The sequence below is a fragment of the Rana temporaria genome, chromosome 13 (genome assembly GCF_905171775.1).
Source record: "Rana temporaria chromosome 13, aRanTem1.1, whole genome shotgun sequence".
NCBI lineage: Eukaryota > Metazoa > Chordata > Amphibia > Anura > Ranidae > Rana > Rana temporaria.
The window spans coordinates 50,911,287-50,933,540 of NC_053501.1; the positions used below are offsets into that span (position 1 = coordinate 50,911,287).

Genomic DNA, 22,254 nt, shown 5'->3' on the forward strand with positions numbered 1-22,254 from the left:
CGCAGATGCTGGGTCTTTCGACATTGCGTCCCCTTTCCGCATTGAGAGCCGACGTAAGTCTGCCAGCCCTGAGTACGTGAGCCCCAGGGTGGACTTTTGTTGTTTGTACATTGTGCTTTATTTTTTAGTCACCTTGCCCAGAATAAGGGACACAGATCTTGCCGCTAGGGAAGGGGAAGGGGTGGCGGTTTGTGGGGGAATGTTGAGATGTGACACGAGAGCCAGCCCGGGGGGGGGCTCCGCGACTCGGAGGGGGTATCTCTCTATGGGCCCCATGCCGGGAGGGGTAGAGACCACCGCTATTGCTTTGGGGCTAGACACCCTGCAACTATTGAGCCCCGGGGCGACGCAGCGCCCCACGGAGTGGGGGATACCAGGGGGAACGTTGCTCTCTGAACGGCGGGGGGGGGGGGGGGGGGGGGTGGTTGGGTGGATCGGGATACGACTCTTGCTGTTAATGCCCCAGCCCCTGGGCTGATTGAATCCAGGGGTCCTCTGTTTGCACTTATTGTACTTGTTTGCAATGCTCTTATGTTTTGTTTCTTTAATTGCTCGTTCTGCTGTTAAGTTTCGCAATCAATGCTGAATGCTCTGCATATTAACGGTTCATGTTATGTGTTTTCACTCTATACAAGCTATGGCTGAGACGGGGGGGAAAGGGCTGGGGGCTCGCTCCCTGTCCCTGTCTAGTACATCCCCCCAACTAGGGCTGCGCTCGATCCCTGGGTTACCCCCAGAGAGCGCATATAGCTGATTTCGGCTAATTTAGTTAAAGCTACCTGGAGGCCGCACCTGAGGCCTACCCTTTAAGCTCTTTACCTCTACCTTTCTCTATCCCCTCTCTCTGATACCCTTGCTCTCCTGCCCCCCCCTCTTCTTCCGCCACCCGCCCCCCCCTATACCACTGCCCCCCTCTACCCCACACCACTAGGTGGGACCACCTGGTCCCCTGACACCTAGGCGCACACACACGCCTCCCCCCCCCCAACCCCCCCCCCAGCTGCACGAGCATGGAGACTCTGACGGTGACATCATTTAATGTCAAGGGACTTAACACCCCTGAAAAAAGACGCATGTTAATGCAAGACATGCGACGCATGGGGGCAGACGTGGTGCTGCTCCAGGAAACGCACTTTAAAAAATCCAACCTGCCACTACTGAAAAACAAGTTCTTCCCCACAGCACACCACTCCCAATACGCGGAAACCAAGAGCAGGGGAGTATCTATCCTGGTCTCTGCAAGAGTACCCTGGTCACCAATAGACGTCCTCGCAGACGGGGAGGGACGGTTCCTCTTTGTGAAGGGGAAGATAGGCGATAAGACAGTGACCCTAGCTAATCTTTACGCACCCAATGTCCGGCAGGATGTTTTCCTGAGGAAGTCCTTGATACAACTTAGACGTTTTACAGAAGGCCACTTGATTTTGGGAGGCGACCTAAATGTACCCCTGCTCCCGACTGAAGACACATCAACCGGACGGACGTCCCTGTCTCGAGACACGTGGAAGAATATTGACACCGCTCTGCGCTCCATGCAACTGGTAGACGCCTGGCGTCTTTTCCACCCTGGTGACAGGGACTACACTTTTTTTTCTAAACCCCACCAAGTGTATTCGAGGATAGATTACTTCCTCATACCTCATAGTCAACTAGACGCGATTCAGTACATCACTATTGGTTCGATCACGTGGTCTGACCACGCCCCAGTCACCCTGAGGTATTCCCTCTCGGAGCCAAAATATGGCCAGAGGTCGATGTGGAGGCTCAATGAGAGCCTTCTTCAGAATACGGAGGTCATGGCGGAAGTCATCACAGAACTCGGACATTACTTTACCACTAATAGTACACCGGACAGCGAGACGGGAACAGTGTGGGAGGCGCATAAAGCGGTGATCCGAGGGGTGCTCATTAAGCACGGCGCGAGGCTGAAGAGGGAGCGATCGCTACAGTTGGGCTCGCTCCTTACTCGGCTCAGTACACTTGAGACTTCACATAAAATAACCCCATGCAGGCAAATCGGCGCGGAACTGGATGTGCTCCGCGCGCAGATCACAGATCTCTTACTCTTCAGAGCCAAGGCGGCACTGCAGACCTGCCGGCGGGCCATGTACGAAGCGGGCAATAAATGTGGCAGAATGCTAGCCAACACACTGCGAACCCGTCGACTAGCCTCATACATTCCACACGTACTGTCCAACTCGGGAAAGAAACAGTCTACCCCACAACAGATATCGCGGGAATTCGGACAGTTTTATAGTTCGCTATACAATTTGAACAGACCCCCTACTCCAAATACCACAATAAGGGACTATATCTCGTCGTCACTAATGCCCTCTCTGCCCACGGAGGCCCGAGAAGAGCTGGAAATCCCCATTACACTTTCAGAAGTTCAGCTTGCGCTGAAGAGCGCCAAACCGGGGAAGGCCCCGGGCCCTGACGGACTTACCATAGCATACTACAAGACGTTACTGCCGACCTTGGGGCACCACCTAGTGAGACTTTTTAACGATCTGGGCTCAGGGAAATTACTCCACACCACCACACTGCAAGCCCAGATATCTGTAATACTGAAAGAAGGGAAGGACCCAGCTAGCTGTAGCAGCTACCGCCCCATATCCCTTCTCAACACTGACCTCAAGCTGTTTACCAAAATTCTGGCATCTAGGCTCCAGAGGCACCTCCCGAGCCTGATACACCTAGATCAAGTGGGCTTTGTCCCCTTGAGAGAAGCCCGGGACAATACCATCAAGGTACTCAACCTGATACACATGGTGACTATCAATAAAACACCGAGTCTGCTGGTCGGAACGGATGCCGAAAAGGCGTTCGATCGGGTAGACTGGCGGTTTATGATGGCGACCCTGGAACATGTAGGGATTGGAGAAACAATGAGAAACTGGGTGGCGGCGATATACACCGGTCCGACGGCGCGAGTAAGAGCTAACGGGGTACTGTCAGACTCATTCCCGATAACTAATGGGACGAGACAGGGCTGCCCCCTTTCGCCCCTTTTGTTCGCTCTGTCACTAGAGCCATTTTTGTGCCATGTCCGGCTGACTCCTGACATCAAGGGCGTCGTTACCACGAACGCGCAATATAAAGTATCCGCCTACGCAGACGACCTACTTTTCACTCTCACAGACCCTGACACCTCCCTCCCAGCCCTTTTCCGGGAATTCGATAATTATGGCAAACTCTCCAATCTAAAGATCAATCTATCAAAGTCAGAGGCCATGGGCATAGGGATTTCGCAGCACCACCTTGCACGGCTTAGGACGGGTTTCGGTTTGAGGTGGACGGCAGTGGCGCTTAAATATTTAGGGACTTTCATCCCTCCCACACTCTCGCACCTCTACCGACTGAACTTTCCACCCCTTTTGGCGGAGGTCCGGAAACTGTTAACTCAGTGGACTAGCGGGCTGCACTCGTGGGTAGGCAGAGTTAACATTCTAAAAATGACGATCCTCCCCAAGTTTCTGTACCTCCTGCAGGCCCTCCCGATTCGCATCCCCGGGGAGTATTTTAAACAAATACACTCAGCGTTCATTCAATTTCTCTGGGCGGGGAAAAAGTCACGGGTACACAGATCGGTCCTGTCCCTCCCTAAAATACATGGGGGCTTGGCCCTACCGGACATTCGGACTTACTATCACTCAGTACATTTGGTGAGACTGATTGATTGGTGCCGTCACGGGCATAATAAATTATGGACGACAATAGAGCAAGATCAGTCCGACATCTCCTTACGACGCGCACCTTGGTGCTCCGCCCCGCTCCCTCCTGCGACCAGAAGCCACCCCTTAATAGGAAACACAGTTAGGGTCTGTGCGGACATTATGGCTCGGCGGTCCCTGGCCTCTGGGGACTCTCCTCTCAGACCTATCATCGGTCACCCGCTCTTCGGTCCAGGATTACGGGATAGGAGGTTTCTTAACCTCATGAGGGATGGCCTGTTCCAGGCATCCCATTTCAGTGCGGGGGGGAAATGGAGATCGGCAGCAGAACTGACAGACCCCAACGGCGCCTACCGTCTCGATTTTTTGAGAGCAAATCAGCTGACTCATTTTTTAAGTGGCATCCCTGCCCCCCCGACGGGACAAGTACCAATGACTGAGCTGGAGGAGATGTGCGAGGAAACTGGAGTGCTTCCACACGCCCTCTCCCTACTGTATGCCATACTGATAGCACCATCGGGAGGATATCGGCTGCCAGCCCTGGAAAAATGGGAAAGGGACCTAAACACACAGTTCTCGCCTGCCAAAAGACAAACCATACTTCACTTCACACACAAATCCTCCCTATGCGCAAAAACTCAGGAGACGAATTATAAAATTCTCTCCCGCTGGTACAGGACCCCGGACCTCCTAAATAAACTGTTCCCCAACTCTGCTGGCGTCTGTTGGAGATGCCAGCGGGATAGGGGCACCTTACTGCACATCCTTTGGACCTGCCCACGAATCAGGGGCTTCTGGGGAGAGGTACGACGGATCGCCCAAAAATTCACAGGATACGTGGTACCAGATGACCCGGGCTACTTCCTCCTGCACGCAACCAACATGCCATCAGGAGTCTACAAGAAGTCCGTGGTTCGCCACCTCCTGGACGCGGCCAAGGCCTGCGTGCCTCTCCGATGGAAGTCACCTCACCCCCCGACTGTTGCTCTTTGGCTGCAAAAGGTGGACGAGATCAGTCGAATGGAGGACTTGATACTCTCTAGCCAACAACGCCACGAGACATACTCTGAGACGTGGCAGCTTTACAACATTTTCAAGTACTCAGATGAGGGACAGAGCCTCAGAGAGACCGAATGCCCAGTTCCAACCCCACTGACAGATACGTTACCTGTTCCTTAGGATGCCCTATGTGTACATGAACGACTTAGACTCATGTTACGCCCCCTTGGGGGCGCTTTACACCGACCCTGCTCGTGCAGACACCACCACCCCCCCCCCCCCCCACCCCTCCCCTATCTGCCTCTCTTCCCCTATCTCTGTCTTCACCCTGATAAACTTTTCTATACCCCTCTCCAACTTCTACTTTATCTTCTCTACTGAAAATGGAAAACAGACCTGAGGGTCGGCCCGAACGAACCCCAATGCCAGGACAACTGGGGACAGATGTATCCTCTTAGAGACAAGTACCGAGAGCTCCCAGTCATGCCTTCATATCCCACCGCGACATTATTTGTATAACCAAAGGCCTACAAGTATCTCTGTGATTGTGTTTGATTTGTACTCTTGCTACTGTAACTTGTGTGTATTGGTGGTCCGCGAGGACTGACCTTTTGATGAGAAATAAAAAATTAAAAAAAAAAAAAAAAAAAAAAATCTATCAAGGAGGATCATCTCCGCTTGTACAATTCTAAGGAGGGTCTGTGGCAGAGATTTCTCCCTTAGTTCAGAGTAATACCCTGGCTGCCAGGTCAGTGAGAGAGGCCTGTCCAGGTATGCTATACCCACTCCGGCTGGAGTGGCGAAGAAAACTAAGTGTTGTTGGAAGCTTTGCAAACCCTTTGCAAACCCAGACAAGATCTTATAAAATTAGCAGTGACATCACCTTTGCTTTAGATAGCTTGTAGTAAGAGCAGAGCTGTGGGAGGGGTCAATGAAGCTCCACCCTCTACAGGCATCCTGCAGAAAACTACAGGAAGGGGCGGATACAAGACCAATCACCCTGCACCAGGAGAGAGACGGATCTTATTATAGGAAGCTCCTGCAGAGACAAGGATCCACACTGGATTACTGCACAGATCTGGAATAAATACACAAAACACATGCCTCTTGTGTATTCAGAGGATATCTGCTCATCTCAAGTGGAGCTTTAAAATGTTGTGCTTTCCAAAGCACAATGTAAAATTAGGTCCCAGTTTAAAATAGGAGTGCTACCCCTGCTAAGAGTTCATAACTGGACCATCTGTTAAAGTAGAAGTACCTTGCACAGTCCCATTTTAATCCTATTCCTGTTGGCATCCATTTCTTCCCAAACATCCTTCTCCTGCGGGCGCGGATGACTGGGTGATCCAGGGATCCTTTCAGGAGAGACCATCATTGGAATTCCATTCTCGCCATCGCTGAGTTGTTCATCTGGAAACACTTCATCTGTGTTCTCACGCAGCAGGTCTCCAGGTATGGCATTTGCAATCCTGATAGATAAACAAGATTATTAGTTTAGTGTTGAAGTTCATGACAGAGAAAGACAACATAAGGAGCGAAGTTTGGCAACATAGGGTGATGGATGGTGAGATTCTGAGCATTACTTGCTATTATTGGGAAATGTATCCTTTTGCAAAGGAGTTCATGAGACTTAAATTTTAAAATTAACTTTTGCTTTGTCTAGCAAGATCACATTAAATGCCAGCCCCTCCAGCTGCACATACACTATATTACCAAAAGTATTGGTACACCTGCTTTTACATGCACACAAACTTTAATGGCATCCCAGTCTTAGTAGGTTTCATTGCGTTGGCCCACACTTTGCAGCCATTCTTTCAGAAGCGCATTTGTGAGGTCAAGCACTGATGTTGGTCTCTGCTCTAATTCATCCCAAAGATGTTCTATCGGGTTGAGGTCAGGACTCTGTGAAGGCCAGTGAAGTTCCTCCACCCCAAACTTCCATGTCTTTATGGACCTTGCTTTGTGCATTGGTCCAAATCATTTGGTGGAGGGGAGGTTATTTTTCAGGGATTGGGCTTGGCCCCTTAGTTCCAGTGAAGGGAACTCTTAAGGCGTCGCCATACTAAGACATTTTTGACCATTTCATGTTCCCAACTTTGTGGGAACAGTTTGGGGATGGCCCTTCCTGTTTCAGCATGACTGTGCATCAGTGCACAAAGCAAGGTCCATAAAGACACGGACGAACGAGTTTGGGGTGGAGGAACTTGACTGGTCTGCACAAAGTCCTGGCTTCAACCCGATAGAACACCTTTGGAATGAATTAGTTGGGAGACTGCGAGCCATGGTTTCTCGCCCATATCAGTGCCTGACCTCACAAATGTACTCCTGGAAGAATGTTCAAACATTCCCATAGATACACTCCTAAACCTTGTGGACAGGCTTCCCAGAAGAGTTGAAGTGGTTATAGCTGCAAAGGGTGGACCAACTTAATATTGAACCCTACGAGCCTAGACTGGGATGCCATTAAAGTTCATGTGCGTATAAAGGCAGGCGTCCCAAAACTTATGGTAATATAGTGCATGTACCTTCCCCCTTCAGCCACCTGAAGAAAAGACAGAATACCCCTTTTGGCTGTGCATCATGACTTGTAGTTTACACAGAGCAAAGGGCACCCTCTCCACACCTGTAAGACAGCACTGGATTTTTGACTGGACAATCACCAAGCCCTAGCACTTTAAGGCTGGGTTCACACCTAATACGGATGCAGCTCACAGCAGGGGTCCGGTGTGTCCCTAAATTTTTGCCTGAATTTGGACCCAAAACAAAGCCAAAGATGCACAGGACCCCTGTGCAATGCTCTCCACGGTCGCTCCAGAGATGTGTGAACTGGCTTCATTGAGAGCCGGTCACATTCTCTGGTCATGCGAATTGGATGCAGGTAAACCAGTATCCAATTTGCCTAAGTGTGAACCCAGCCTTACACAGAAGGAAGGGATTGAGTCAAATGTTTACTCAACTTATTTGGGGGGCTCCTGACATGGCCAACACAGGAAGGCAGGCATAAGATGCTGCTGGTGTCGGCATTAAAAGTAATTGTGTTGCTTTGCAATTCATGGGCAAAAATCAGGTTTGGATTCAAGCTATGCACAGTTCAGTTTAAGCTACGCAGCTGCTGGTAATTAAAAACCTTTTGCAAAGGATTAGAATAAAGCCAAATGCAGACAGAATAATCACTAATGATTACAAGTTAAAATGCCACCCAATTATGTAGTAATGTTGTAAACATTTATTACAACACAACAAACATGACACAGTGCATCCTGTGTAACCAAATGTGAAAAAAATATAGGTTTGCCTGCCCACAAGTCCTATTCACTTGTACTCTCTTCTTCAGTTGTGGGCACCATGTCTTGCCAGAATAATGGCCAGGAGTCAGGCCAATGGTGGACACAGTCAGACATGCTCTATGGCCAGGCTCGGTACATCTGGGGAACGTTGCACAAGCTTAGGGCAGGCTGAGAAGTATAAATTAATATGGTTTGATAAGGAAATGTATTAGAGGGTGAAATGACATAATGGCAGAATACAGGACGAGGTGTTAAAACAGAACTTTATCCTAAATGTGTAATATATTTTTATTTTGGAATATGTGGCAGAGCCCTAGAGCAATGCTAAATAGCAAGGAACAAGTAATCCCACTGCCAGGAGAACTTTTTCTTGAAAAATTTATTTTGGTTTTACCAGGTGTCAGAGCTGCTAAAGAAAGCAGACAAAGAAAGGCAACTTAATTCTGGTGCCGTCATATAAATATAATAGTTTATGGAGTACCAATTATCACAACAAACTATTGTGCAGAGAACAAGGAGTGTACAAATATAGGGAGTCAAAATACCTGATCATCATCTCCAGCCAGACTGTAATGCTGGGTACACACAGGGGGCGAAAAGTAGCCGGTTTAGCAGGAACCGGCCAACATTCAGTCAGTGTGTACAGCCATCAATCATCGCATGCCTTGAAAGTAACCGTTTTGGGAAACCGCTAAATTGATAGGCTGAGGCCGCGTACACACGGTCGGACAAAACCGATGAGAATGGACCGAGGTTCAGTTTCATCGGTCCAAACCGAGCGTGTGTATAGCCCATCGGTCTGTTGTCCTTCGGTCCAAAATTTTAAAACATGCTTTAAAATCGAACCGATGGCCCGCTGCCCGATCGGTCCAAACCGATGGTTAGTACAGAAAGCATCGGTTCAAAACCCATGCATCCTCAGAATCAAGTCGACGCATGCTTGGAAGCATTGAACTTAGTTTTATTCAGCACGTCGTGTGTTTGACGTCACTGCGTTCTGACCCGATCGGTTTTTGGAACGATGGTGTGTACGCACATCAGACCACTTCAGCGGACCATTCTCATCGGTTTGGAATGACCGTGTGTACGCGGCCTAAGTTCTGTTTTAAAGTGATTCTAAAGCCAACGTTTTTTTATTAAAACCTGCCGGAAGTGACATTATCACAAGGCCATGAGGATGCCAGAGACAGACCCATGTTCTCCCTGCACCAAATTCATTTTTTATTTTGGCCTCAGTCTATTGCCCTGTTCACACTTGACTAAATTTCCAACACTCAACAAATGCTTCTATAGTGTTTGTACAGTATGTGCATTAGACAGGAGCTTTACAAGCATTATTGTGGAGTTAAAAATGCTCAAACGCCCTATGGGCAGTTTTGAGTGTTACTTACAACTGCCCCACAAATGCCTATTCCATTATAGTAAATATACAAATCTTAAAGTTCCACAACTGCCTGCCAGAGCATTTGCGAGGCGTTACCATAGACTTGAATGGGAGACGTTAAAAGGCTACCAACGCTTCCTGACTCGAAATGATTCTTCAATTTTGAAGCAACGCCAGTGTTTAGTGTGCAAAGCACTATGTGCTGTCTATTGTATCTTGTGCATAGGCATTTAATGGGCCTAACGACTCTCAAACGCCTGCTCTTAATGCCAGTGTAAACTCAGCCTAAGTCACAGCCTAGCATGTCTTGATCCATACCCAATAGCAGCAGGGGTTAGGCGAGTGTGAAGCTGAGGGGTGGTTGATGTTGTTGTGGTAGTTAGAGAACCATCCAAGCCACTCTTCTCCCAGTCAAAAGGGTCACTTTCTACAACTCCATAGGATTTCATGCTGTTATCAAAGACCGATAAAAGAAGCTACAGAAAAAGACAAAGATGACAAGCGGTAAGTACCAGTTTAGCATTAGATATAAAGTGGTAGGATATCACAGATATTCTATTGGTTCAGTATTATTTACAAAAACAGGTTTTTACCGTCCTAAGCAATAATCACATGAAAAATCCAACAGGCTGGTTGTACCTCAATCGATCAACTTGGGTACATTCAGCTTGCCCACACATTGTTTGAATCTCGTTCGGGCCCTGCTGAACCAGGTCGAGTGTCTGACCGTTTATGGCCAGCTTTAAGATCAGATTCATATTTTACCTCTAATAAAGTCCAAAATATTAGTCACCGAGAGATTAAAGAGTTTTGTGTAAATTTTGAGCTTCATGCAAATGCAAAATGGTCATAATAATGGTCATGCCTTTGGCCTACAAGAAAATACAGTAATATCTTCTGGACTTGTAATTCAAACATTATCTACTAGATGTCACTCTTAACAAAGGACTGTTGATGGGTAGTGTTCTATGGTACTGTACAGTTCCTGTCATGTTATTGAAAACTATCTTCACTTTCTATCACAACTCTTTCATCTCTTTTCCACTGGACAGTCCACATGGAGTCAGCCAAGCCTGCACCACGTTTCCTAGGTCCTGATCCTCCTAAGGCAGCATCACTGGTATGATAAAGACTGTTTACTTATATGCCTACTAGTAGACATGTGTTTGTGTTCATATAATTCTTATATGTTCATTTATCTGTTTATCTCTAGTTTCACCATTATTCATACGCATCTTATATGGCCACCACCTGTTCAAGATCCAAAGTTACAGACACTCTGGTTATTTAAGATGCAAGGTTTTAGCTGTATGTTGAGCTACATACGGGCCAGGGGAAAACGTGTAGCGAGAACAGAACACTAATCTTGTTGAACAACTTAAGGATGGAATAATAGTTTATAACTAACTATATCTGAAGAACAGAAAAAAGGAAGCTCAGACACAAAACATTTAGGACAGATAATAGAGCGTTACTTGGGACATATCAGTCAGTACATGCGTTTCTTGCATGACATTGGCTACTGTCCTTATTCAGTATCATCTCAGTATAACCGGATGCTTGCAGTGTTACCTGATAATCTGGTTTGGTGAAGTAATCCAAACCGCTGATGTGCTCTAGGAACACATAAAACTCTGGGGGAAGGTGCTTCAACATAAGGCGATGCTCATAGCGTTCTTTTATGGAGCCCACTTGTTCCTATGAAAAATAATTACGTGGTTAGGACATACAAGGACACACAGATAAGAAAAACATATTGCATTACAAATTAAAGCTTATTTGGCTCTACTATGGATCACATGAGTGCAATTCGTTTCACCAGACTAAAAATAAGGATTTTATATTTATTTTTTTAAGGTAAACTTGTCATATGACAAATAATAAACCCAAGCACCCCCAACTAAGCTCTGAGCACCCAAAGACCCCACACACCCTATAATGCTTACATACTGGACGTACTTCCAGCTCAGCAAACAAATAAAGCAAACCAGTATTTTTATTACTGCACAAAATACCAATTGGATGACCTAAACACTTTTTGCATACCTACACCAAACCGTCAAACCAACCATTCACAAAGCATAAGCCATGCTTTTTGATTTACCAATATATTACCCGATTGAGTTTAAGTGTACTGGCAGACAGAGCATAATAAAACAGAACTAAAAAAAAGAACTGAAAAGGCCAACTAGGAGCAGAAGCTGCTCTGTTCTGCAGCACCTCATAGGGTAGTCGCCACCATGCCCAGTATATTCCTCTGAAATACAAGTGTTCTTCACAGTGTCAGGCTACAGTGAGTGAGCCCTTGTAGATCGCCAACTCCCGGTTCCCCAGGGAGCGGAGTCTAAGCCCCAGCCTCCATCTTCACCAGGGCCTTTAGTGGTGGTGATGGACTTGCAGCAAACTGGAACAAAGTCGCCCAGCCGAAGATGTAGAGACCACTTGTGCATGACGAGTACAAATGGCAGGAGACAGAAAGAAATCCAGGAAACAACCCATGGTCAGGGCGGGTGACAGGCAAGCACAACTTTCAAGGCACTGTGTCCAATGCATAAGTGCATGCAAGGCAACGCCCCCCAATATCTATGCGAAAAAATAAAAACTCATAACCCTAATCGTATTCTGCGATCCACCAATCAAAACCTTGTCCAGATTCCCAAAACCAGATACAAGTCCAAAGGAGATCGAAGGTTTGCCATCCAGGGACCGCGACTGTGGAAAGCTCTACCAACCGCCATCTGTTTGGAGGTGGACCACTTGGCCTTCAGGAGAAAGATTAAAACCCATCTCTTCTGAGGTCAAAGGGTTTCACCCACGAAAGGGTACAGCGCCCAGAGGCGATTCAGTTCGCATGTGCTGCGCTATATACGTTTTTCACTCACTCACAACCGGTAGACAAAGCCAGGGTGGAAGCTTAGTCAATGAATACACACAATAGTTGGCAAACAAGGGGCAGCACTTTACAGCTACATGGCTATCCAGCGTCTACAACCATTTCACTCACACAAACATCACTTCCACCACCCAACGGTCTTAAAGGGGGGAAAAAATAAATTGTAAAAAAAATAACGATTTTTTTATATTTTTTTTATTGCATTTTGTGTAAATATGAAATCTGAGGTATTTTGACACCAGATCTCACAATTAAGAGGTCCTATCATACAAGGGATGTTTACATTCCTCATAATAGGAATAAAATTGACCCAAATGTTTTTTTGTTATTAGTGTAAAAATAAAAAGTAAAATAAATAATTTTTTTTTTAAAAGAGCCCTGACGCATAAGCAAGTTGCGCTTGCATATAAAAAAGTGTTCAAACGACACATGTGGGGTATCTCCATGATCATTAGAGTACTCATTTTAGCCCTAGAACTCCTCTAACTCAAAACTGGTAACCTGTAAAAAAATGTAAAAGGTGCGCAAATACAATGTGACAAAGTATTCAAATGATCGCCATTTTATTCTCAAGGGCGTCTGGATTTTTATATTTAATTCTATTTATAAATTATATTTTTATATATATAAATATATATATATATAGATAGATAGATAGATAGAGAGTAAAAATGACACAGGCAGGAAACTGCAGGCTAAATTGTCACACAGTGCATGTAGTAACTATGGTGGTATAGAGTCTTGTGAAGTGTTAAAAAAGAACAGCCCGTTACCACCAAAAATGCCCTGGATTATTGTTAGAAGACAAACTAATGTGCAATTTGTAAAGATGGACAGTTATGCATGTGTACAAGGCCACAGAAAAAAGGTGAATTACTCTGGCTCCCAGAGGGGACATTGACATTTGAAAGGTAAAAACCTACAGGAAAAAAATCACAGCTTCTCATTAAACCCCAGTCTTTTCATACTGGGAACGTTGACTAATTATTTTACCAGTGGAAAGAGTAAAAATTATTCAATTCCAGGAATTCTTTCTGGGAACCAGAAAAAAGTGATGCTCTGGCAATAAGCAAAAACCTGAAGAGTGCAGTAGTTCAACATGTATATCTAAAGATAAATGTACTTCCTTTTACATAACTTTTAAATAAATGTGGAAATCAAGCCCATTTACCTTATCTTTAATTTTCCTCCAGGGAAGCTGACCAACCACAAACTCAACCAGCATGTAGAAAAGGGACCACAGATCGTCATGTCGGCCCATCTCCTATAGTGACAGAACGTAAGTGAAGAATAAATGGAGCCATTTGCTTTTGGAAATGCATTCAAATATCTTTATAATAATGATTGCTATAATTAAAAAAAAAAAAATAATCAAACATCTGTACAATGCAACATGAGATTTGGAAATACTGCGTCGGTAAAGCTCATATAACACAACAGAAAAATTCTTTATGGTGAGGAAGTATAGGTCTATAGGCCATAATAACTAAATATAGTATTTTTTTTGTCCAGAAATTCTGTTATATATATATATATTCTTTCAAAATCAATGCATTGTGTTTCAGGAGCCTCATCAAATGATTTGAATGCCACATAGCAGGTAAAAACGCCCATTGATTTACAGTTGCAAGTCTACTTTGCATTTTTCCTGAAATGTGGTCATGCATGTTGCCTGCATTCAACAATGCAAACAGGTGTATAATTAAACCTGTATCTGGAATGTGCCTTTGAAGCACAGGATAAAGGAAGAGTCCTCCCCCAATTCTCCACATACTCCTGATATTTACTTACCTTTTTTTGCTTCCTCACCGCTCAGTGGAGACAGTCAAAGCCTATACAGTGGATATAAAAAGTCTACACACCCCTGTTAAAATGTCAAGCTTTTGTGATGTAAAAAAATTAAACAAAGATAAATAATTTCAGAACTTTTTCCACCTTTAATGTGACCTGTACAACTCAGTTGAACAACAAACTGAAATCTTTTAGGGGGGGGGAAGTAAAAATAAAAAAACAAAAATAATATGGTTGCACAAGTGTGCACGCCCTTAAAGTATAAGTATCAGCATGGCATATCTTGACTTGGCAATAATTGCCCACTCTTCTTTGCAAAAACACTCCAAATCTGTCAGATTGCGAGGGCATCTCCTGTGCACAGCCCTATTCAGATCGCCCCATGGATTCAGGTCTAAACTCTGGCTGGGCCATTCCAAAACTAACCTTCTTTTGGTGAAGCCATTAATTTGTTGATATGGATGTATGCTTTGGGTCGCTGTCATGCTGAAAGAAGAAATTCCTCTTCATGTTCAGCTTTCTAGCAGAAGCCTGAAGGTTTTGTGCCAATATTGACTGGTATTTGGAACTGTTCATAATTCCCTCTGCCTTGACTTAGTCCTCTTTCACACTGGGGCGGGAGGCGCGGTGGCGGTATAGCGCCGCTATACCGTCGTAATTGCCGCGGCATTCTGCCGATAGCGGTGCGGTATTAACCCCCGCTAGCGGCCGATAAAGGGTTAATACCGGCCGCAATGCGCCTCTGTAGAGGCGCATTGCGGCCGGTATTACGGCAGTTTCCCATTGTTTTAAATGTGAAGGAGCGTTATACATACCGCTCCTCTCACCGCTCCAAAGATGCTGCTGGCAGGAGATTTTTTTCTCTCCTGCCAGCGCATCGCCTCAGTGTGAAAGCCCTCGGGCTTTCACATTGAGAAGGCTGTGCAGGAGTTTTTAAGGCGGTATAGCAGCGCTATTTCTAGTGCTGTAACTCCTGAAAAACTCCAGAGTGAAAGGGGCCCAAGGCCCCTGTTCCAGCTAAAGAAAAACAGTCCAAAGCACGATGTTGCCACCACCATGCTTCACTGTAGGTATGGTGTTCTTTTGGTGATGTGCAGTGGTGTTTTTGCGCCAAACATATCTTTTGGAATTATGGCCAAAAAGTTCAACCTTGGTTTCATCAGACCACAACACATTTTCCCACGTGCTATTTGGGAGACTTCAGATGTGTTTTTTAGCGGGGCTTTGATGTTTTTCTTAGTAAAAAAAAAAAAAAAAAAAAAGGACTTCCGTTTGCCACTCTACCCCATAGCCCAGACATATGAAGAATACTGGAGATTGTTGTCACACGTACCACACAGCCACTACTTGCTAGATATTCCTGCAGCTCCTTTAATGTTGCTGTAGGCCTCTTGGCGGCCTCACTGACCAATTTACTTCTCGTAAATTTTGGAGGGACGTCCAGTTCTTGGTAACGTCACTGTTGTGCCATATTGTCTCCATTTGATGACTGTCCTCACTGTGTTCCATGGTATTTCTAATGCCTTGGAAATTCTTTTGTACCCCTTTTCTGACTGATACCTTTTAACAATGAGATCCCTCTGATGCTTTGGAAGCTCTCTGCGGACCATGGCTTTTGCTGTAGGATGCAACTAACAAAATGTCAGAAAATGCCTACTAGAACAGCTGAACTTTATTTGGGGTTAATCAGAGGTACTTTAAAATGATGGCAGGTGTTTACCAACACCTATTTAACATGAGTTTGAATGTCATTGCTTAGTTCTGAACACCGCTCCATCCCCAGTTATAAGAGGGTGTGCACACTACGCAACCACATTATTTTTTCCCACGCCCCTAAAAGATTTTACTTTGTTTTTTCAAATGAGTTGTACAGTTTATAGGTCACATTAAAAGGTGAAAAAAGTTCTGAAATTATTTAACTTTGTCTCAATTTTTTTACATTACAGAAGCTTGGCATTTTAACAAGGGTGTGTAGACTTTGTATATCCATTGTACGGGTTACTTTTGGTTACAGGAAGAATGCAAGCCTTCGCTAGGTCAATCAGCCTCATTACAAGGGGAGTCCATAGCCTTGTGTAAGCTAAAACGTGTACATTCTATAGGCAAGCAAATAGAGCATAAGGGGAGTGAAAAGAATGCAAGCACTAATGTGCTGGAGAGGGCTTGGTTCAGATTTGTGCATTGCCGGAACGTATGCATCAACAAGCGCGTTCCTGCAAGACAGAAAAAAAAAAAAAGACTGCATCCCTTTTGCAGGCATACATACGGTGGTGACAATTATTCTTAAGGGCACCCCAACTCACCTTGCCGATTTGTGTGCCAAAACACCTGGTAACAGTACAATGCATTTTGGTGCAGCACAATTAAAAAAAAAAAAGGTTCATGCACTTTTGGGCAAATTTTCACATGCAGGGCAGCCCACTGTAATGAATGGGCTGCCCTAGACACGACATGTGAAATCATGCAAAGTTGCACTCGCACTGTTGCACCTGAATTGGTGCAAAAGTTAATACACCTGTTCATAACAAACGCTCAATTTAACCTTCATTCCTAAGGAGGTTTGTCTTATTGGTTCTGCCAATAAAGAATCAAAAGCTTGTAAAGAGAGTCAGGATTCCTATATGACAAATTTCAAAGGTTTTCAGTCTCTCTTTAGTTCTCAAGCACAGAGGACACCAATCCTACCAAACAATATACCAATATAGACAATGGGAGCAAAATTGCAAGGCAGCAAGGTTGCAAAACAAAAAAGGGGTGGGACTTTATATGAAGCTCATGGTAACAAAATGGTAGCTTTCCCCTGATTGATTATGTGCTTACTGGTGTATCACTTTACTCGTATTATTTCTTTAATGCTTGTAACATATTGCTGTTTTTACCCCAATTGTGGGCTTTGGTTATATGGGTGTCTTGGTCCCTTGGCTGCCTGTGATTTTCGGTGTGGGAGTCGCAACGCGCACTGGAGCCTTTCTCCCTCCCGCCTACCTAGTGACGCTCAGGGGGCGGGTGTGCCGCCACTGCGTGTCGATGTCACAGCTGTGCGCCGGACGTCCAGCGTCTCCATGATGCGGTCCTGCCGTCCAGGCACTGTCCATCTCCATGGGTGGTGTTCCGTTGGCGCCAGCTGCCGGGCAAATCATCGCCCGTGGGCTGGCGGTCTTGCTCCCCTCCCCTCTGCCTCTATACCTGTGACGTAGGGGGCGTGGTTGCGGCGGCGTGTGCTCTTTTATGGGTGGCTGCCCTGGTGGGATCTGGGTCCTTCCCAGCTCCCCTTCACACTGGCTTCATACTCACTCCTGGACTGGTTTTATTTTGAATTTGGTTTCATTTTGGTTTTATTCTGCAACACAGGTATAGTTTGGATTCCACTTGGCAAAAATTTCCCATCCCTTTATCGGGTGTTTTGGTGAGGAACTTTCATCATGGTCTTCTACCTTCACTCCCTTCTAGCCACCCATTTACCCCCTCCCTTGCCTCACCAATTTCCCCATCCAGTCCATTCCCACAATCTATAGTTCACTCACATAGCCTCAAATAATAATATATACATATATCTTTCCCCCATTTATCCATTTACATTCCACCTTTATGTTTATGTCTACACCAGGGGTGTGGTCGGGGGCCCAGATCCACATGTGGTGCTATCCGTGTTGGGTGCCTGCCGCCGCACATGCCCCCTCGGCTCCCAACCTTGATGTTTTGAGGGGGCCTGGGGTCCTTGGCATCGTATGTTCCAATGCACACATACCTGCAAGTTACTTATCCTTCTCCCCTAATCTGACATAGGTAACTTAATTAACCACTCTATTGCAGATGCTCCACATGTCTGTGCCTGATGAGCGGTTATAAGCCGTGAAACGTGTCGAGCTATCATTATCATTGTGTATTCAATTACACACCTATCGACATATGAGTTTCCTACCATCCTTAAATTTATAGGGAATATAAAGACCATAGACTGTGCAAATGCTACCCTTTGTATTGTTTTTACCCAAAACTATCAATACTGGTGGACCCCTTATTTGTATCATGTGACTAATGTTCATAACCATGTTACTACTAGTTATTATCAGGCTAGAAATTGGCACCACATGATTGGTGCATTTCTCTGTATGTATAACCAATGTGTGTAAACATTTTCTTTTACTATTCCACCATTCTATTCATTTTGTCACCATGAGCTTCATATAAAGTCCCACCCCTTTTTTGTTTTGCAACCTTGCTGCATTGCAATTTTGCTCCCATTGTCAATATGACAGGGATGGAGGCGCATGACTCTACCCAGTCATGGCTTCATTTAAAGTCCCAACTCCCCAATCCCCCTCGATATTCATGAATATACTAATATAGTGACATAGAAGAAATATCCAAACTGCAAAAATACTCTAAGATTTTGTTGGAAGCATGTGTTTTAATTTAGGCTCTACCGACAGCAGGCCTACACACAATCCTATGCCTGTCTAACCTGGTTACCCAACCTTATAGATGGATGGTCTCATTTGATCTGTAGTTACTTTACCTACCTTCTTGCTATATTTAATGCTCACAAGTATTCCTAGAGATTTGTTAATGGTTTATTGCATTACATTATTATGGAGTTGTCATAATTATATACATTTTTTTTTTAATCAATTCAAAATTAATTGAAACCACTTACCCGGTTCCTGTGTGCATTGACAGAAGCATACCTAACCGTTCCACGGAACCCAGCTACAGTCCGAGGCTATGGGAGAAAATAAAATCAATTTATAAAATAATAGATACATCACATTAAGAGAAGAACTACTGTATTTTTCGCTCTATAAGATGCACCTGACCTTAAGACGCACCTAGGTTTTAGAGGAGGAAAACAAGAAAAAATATATTCTGAACCAAATGGTGTACTAAAATATTTGCTGTGGACAGGGGCTGCGCTGCGGACAGGGACAGGGGCTGCGGACATGCACATGGACAGGGGCTGCGGACATGCACATGGACAGGGGCTGCGGACATGCACATGGACAGGGGCTGCGGACATGCACATGGACAGGGGCTGCGGACATGCACATGGACAGGGGCTGCGGACATGCACATGGACAGGGGCTGCGGACATGCACATGGACAGGGGCTGCGGACATGCACATGGATAGGGGCTGCGGACATGCACAGGGACAGGGGCTGCGGACATGCACAGGGACAGGGGCTGCGGACATGCACAGGGACAGGGGCTGCGGACAGGGACAGGGGCTGCGGACAGGGACAGGGGCTGCGGACAGGGGCTATAGACATAGTGAGCATCCTTCTTCTAATACATTTGCCGGTGAGTGCTTACATGTTATATCACTGTGACTGTACCTCCGACGGCAAGACCGACCACCCGAGCATAGCCGAGAACAGCCAAAGTGAGCTGAGCAGGGAAGAGCACAGCGGAAGTGAACTGAGCAGGGACCACCCCCTTCCCCCTGAGTATGGCCGAGCCCAGCTAAGCAGGGACCGCCCCTCTTCCCGAGCAGCATATCCGAGCCCAGCTGAGCAGGGACCGCCCCCTCCCGCCCGAGGAAAGCAGAGCCCAGGTAAATGGGGACCGCCCCAGGAGTTTCACTGTATGCAGTATAATAGGGGACTCTGTGCGGCCGTCGGAACATGTGGGGGGGCTTTTTTTTTAGTGCGGGGGGTGGCTTTCCTGCAGTGGCGGGGGGGAGTTACCAGTGGTGGCAGGGGGTGTTGCCAGCGGCGGCAGAGAGCAGTGCCTGATGTACATTCGGACCATAAGACGCAGACACATTTTCAACCATATTTTTGCCTGAGGCCAGCATTACTAAAGGAGCATCTGGAAAACATCACATTACTAACCACAAATAACGTAAAGAAGTGTACACATAATACTCTTACAGATTTTCCACTTCCTCCTGCACTGATCTTCTTCATTTTACAGTATATAGAAGTAACAAACACAAGGTTTTATGGTGCTTTGCTTTACGTTTTAAAATGGTTATTTCATCTTTTACCAAAAAAAAAAACTTCCAACGTGGGTATGGCATCAGAGATGAGCCTTTATTGCTCATCCCCATCACTGGATTTAGCTTCCAAACCCCCACATGTGTTGTCCACTGCCTCCTCTGTTGTGGCATCGCTAAGCTACTGCGACAGGGGAGAGAAAGCATACGTATGGGGGTTTGAATTGGCTGGAAGTGTCTTAGCAATGTCCTAGCAACAAGGCAGCATGGGATGATGCCATATCTTGGAGTTTTTCAGTCAGGCTTCAGGGGGTATGCAAATGACCTACACCTATAGCAAAATGCATTATTTAGCTTTGGCCAAAGTTTGTATAGTTTGTCTATATCTATAGGCATCTCTTACCCGCAAAATGTAGTTTTTGTTTGGACACGTTCATAGGAATTTTTTTTAGGGGCTTTTTTATTTTTGTACTGGACATAGTAGTAAATATAGCCATATTTGTTAAGTATTCGAGGTTGAGGCCCTTTTTTTCTACTCCTCTGCCATGATTGAGTGGAAATGTTTTTTGCGGAGGGGAGAAAATGGGGTAGGGTATGGATTTTAGGGGGGGGGGGTGGGATAGGGGTTTGGTTCACTTAGATGAGTTAGAGGGTGAGTGGAGTATATGTCCATTGTTGCTCCATAGGAGTTTTTTGTGGTCTAGATAGCTTTTTTTTTTATATTTACAAGATTTAATAATCAATATGAGTTCAGGTGATAATTGTTTTACCATTCTATCATGGCACGTTTGAGGGTTAAATTCGAAATTTAAAAGGGCTCTTATGTTGGATGAGAAGGCCTTTCTCCCAGTCTCCGCTCTATTTCATCCCAAAGGGGTTGTATTGGGTGGAGGTCAGGGTTGTGCATGCCAGTGAAGCCCCTCCACCCCAAACTTGCTTAACCATGTCTTTATGGACCTTGCTTTGTACACTGGAGCGTAGTCATGTTGGAACAGGAAGGGGCATCCCCAAACTGTTTCCACAAAGTTGGGAGAATGAAATTGTAAAAAATGTCTTGGTATGCTGATGCCTTAAGAGTTCCCTTTCACTGGAACTGAAGGGCCAAGCCCAATTCCTGAAAATCAACCGCACGCCATAATCCCCCCTCTACCAAATGATTTGGAACTGTGCATAAAACAAAAAGGTCCATAAAGACATGGATGAGCAAGTTTGGGGAGTCAAACCATTTTTTTCCCTGCAGGAAAAAAAAAAAAAAGACACACACACACACCTATGGCCGACTTTAGCACCGATTTTTTTTTCTTACCAACCAACCCCATGCACCCTTTGGCAGTTGCCTGTTCTGCCCATATTACTGAAAAACCCAGAGTGGTAATAGGTGCCTAAAGCCATCAGTTCTCAGGTAATATAAGGCAATTTCCTTAACTGATTCACACAAAGGTCTATCTGATTGCACCAAAGTAGTAAATTGTCTGGTTTTACCAAACAGGATAAAGATCTGAATGACCTGAGAAAGTTTATGTGAGCAGAACACATAATGAAAAGTCACCAGAGATGAATTATAACAGGGATTTTCATCATAAGATCAAGTGTTCCTGATTATTTTGTACCCTTCACTAGAAATGATGATAGAGGACATATAGTTCATTCTGTATATAACTACTACTTGTTTCTGCCTAATTTATATATCAGTCCCATGATGCCTCACAGCCAAACATTAACATTCTATTTTTGAAATGCCTGCATCAGGATTAAACTAGGAAGCCAATTTAAAGCTAAACCTCAGACATAAATATAGAAGGCACATAGCAATTTAATGTAGCTATGCATTGATTGACCAATAATTGAATGTATTGTTAATGTATCCAGTGTGAGTACCTGAATTTGACCTGCAGTCAGCCTCTTACAATTCCCTGTACAGCGGCACTGGGGGCCAATCAGATATGCTACATACAAATATATTGACAAGGAGGAGAGATTAGAGTAAGCAAAGACAGCGGGGGTTCATTTACTAGAACTGGAGAGTGCAAAATCTGGTGCAGCTCTGCATAGAAACTAATCAGCTTCCAGGTTTTATTGCCAAAGCTTCTTCGATCAAGCTGAAATTAGAAGCGGATTGGCTACCATGCACAGGCGCAGCAGATTCTCAGTGCCCCAGCTTTAGTAAATCTCTCCTATGGTCTTTAAAAGGTTCGATTCCGCTCTTTCACTATCCAATCCGGAGGCTGGAGTGGACATCTGGGCATGCTATGGTACAGGGCTGGATAAATCTCAGTACTGGTGGGACAGA

General features: G+C 45.3%; 1 protein-coding gene across 2 annotated transcripts in view; it reads right to left on the reverse strand.

The window, feature by feature from the left end:
* The window catches only part of TTBK2 (tau tubulin kinase 2), a 124,506-nt gene that overhangs the window by 19,826 nt on the left and 82,426 nt on the right, over window positions 1–22,254 (reverse strand). For both annotated transcript variants that reach the window (XM_040333075.1, XM_040333077.1), the window contains exons 7-11: window positions 18,686–18,751; window positions 13,409–13,501; window positions 10,917–11,042; window positions 9,663–9,820; window positions 5,932–6,142 (exon numbers count right to left, since the gene is read on the reverse strand). In XM_040333075.1, the coding sequence (XP_040189009.1) occupies window positions 5,932–6,142; window positions 9,663–9,820; window positions 10,917–11,042; window positions 13,409–13,501; window positions 18,686–18,751 (654 nt within the window). The remainder of the gene's footprint in view (window positions 1–5,931; window positions 6,143–9,662; window positions 9,821–10,916; window positions 11,043–13,408; window positions 13,502–18,685; window positions 18,752–22,254) is intronic.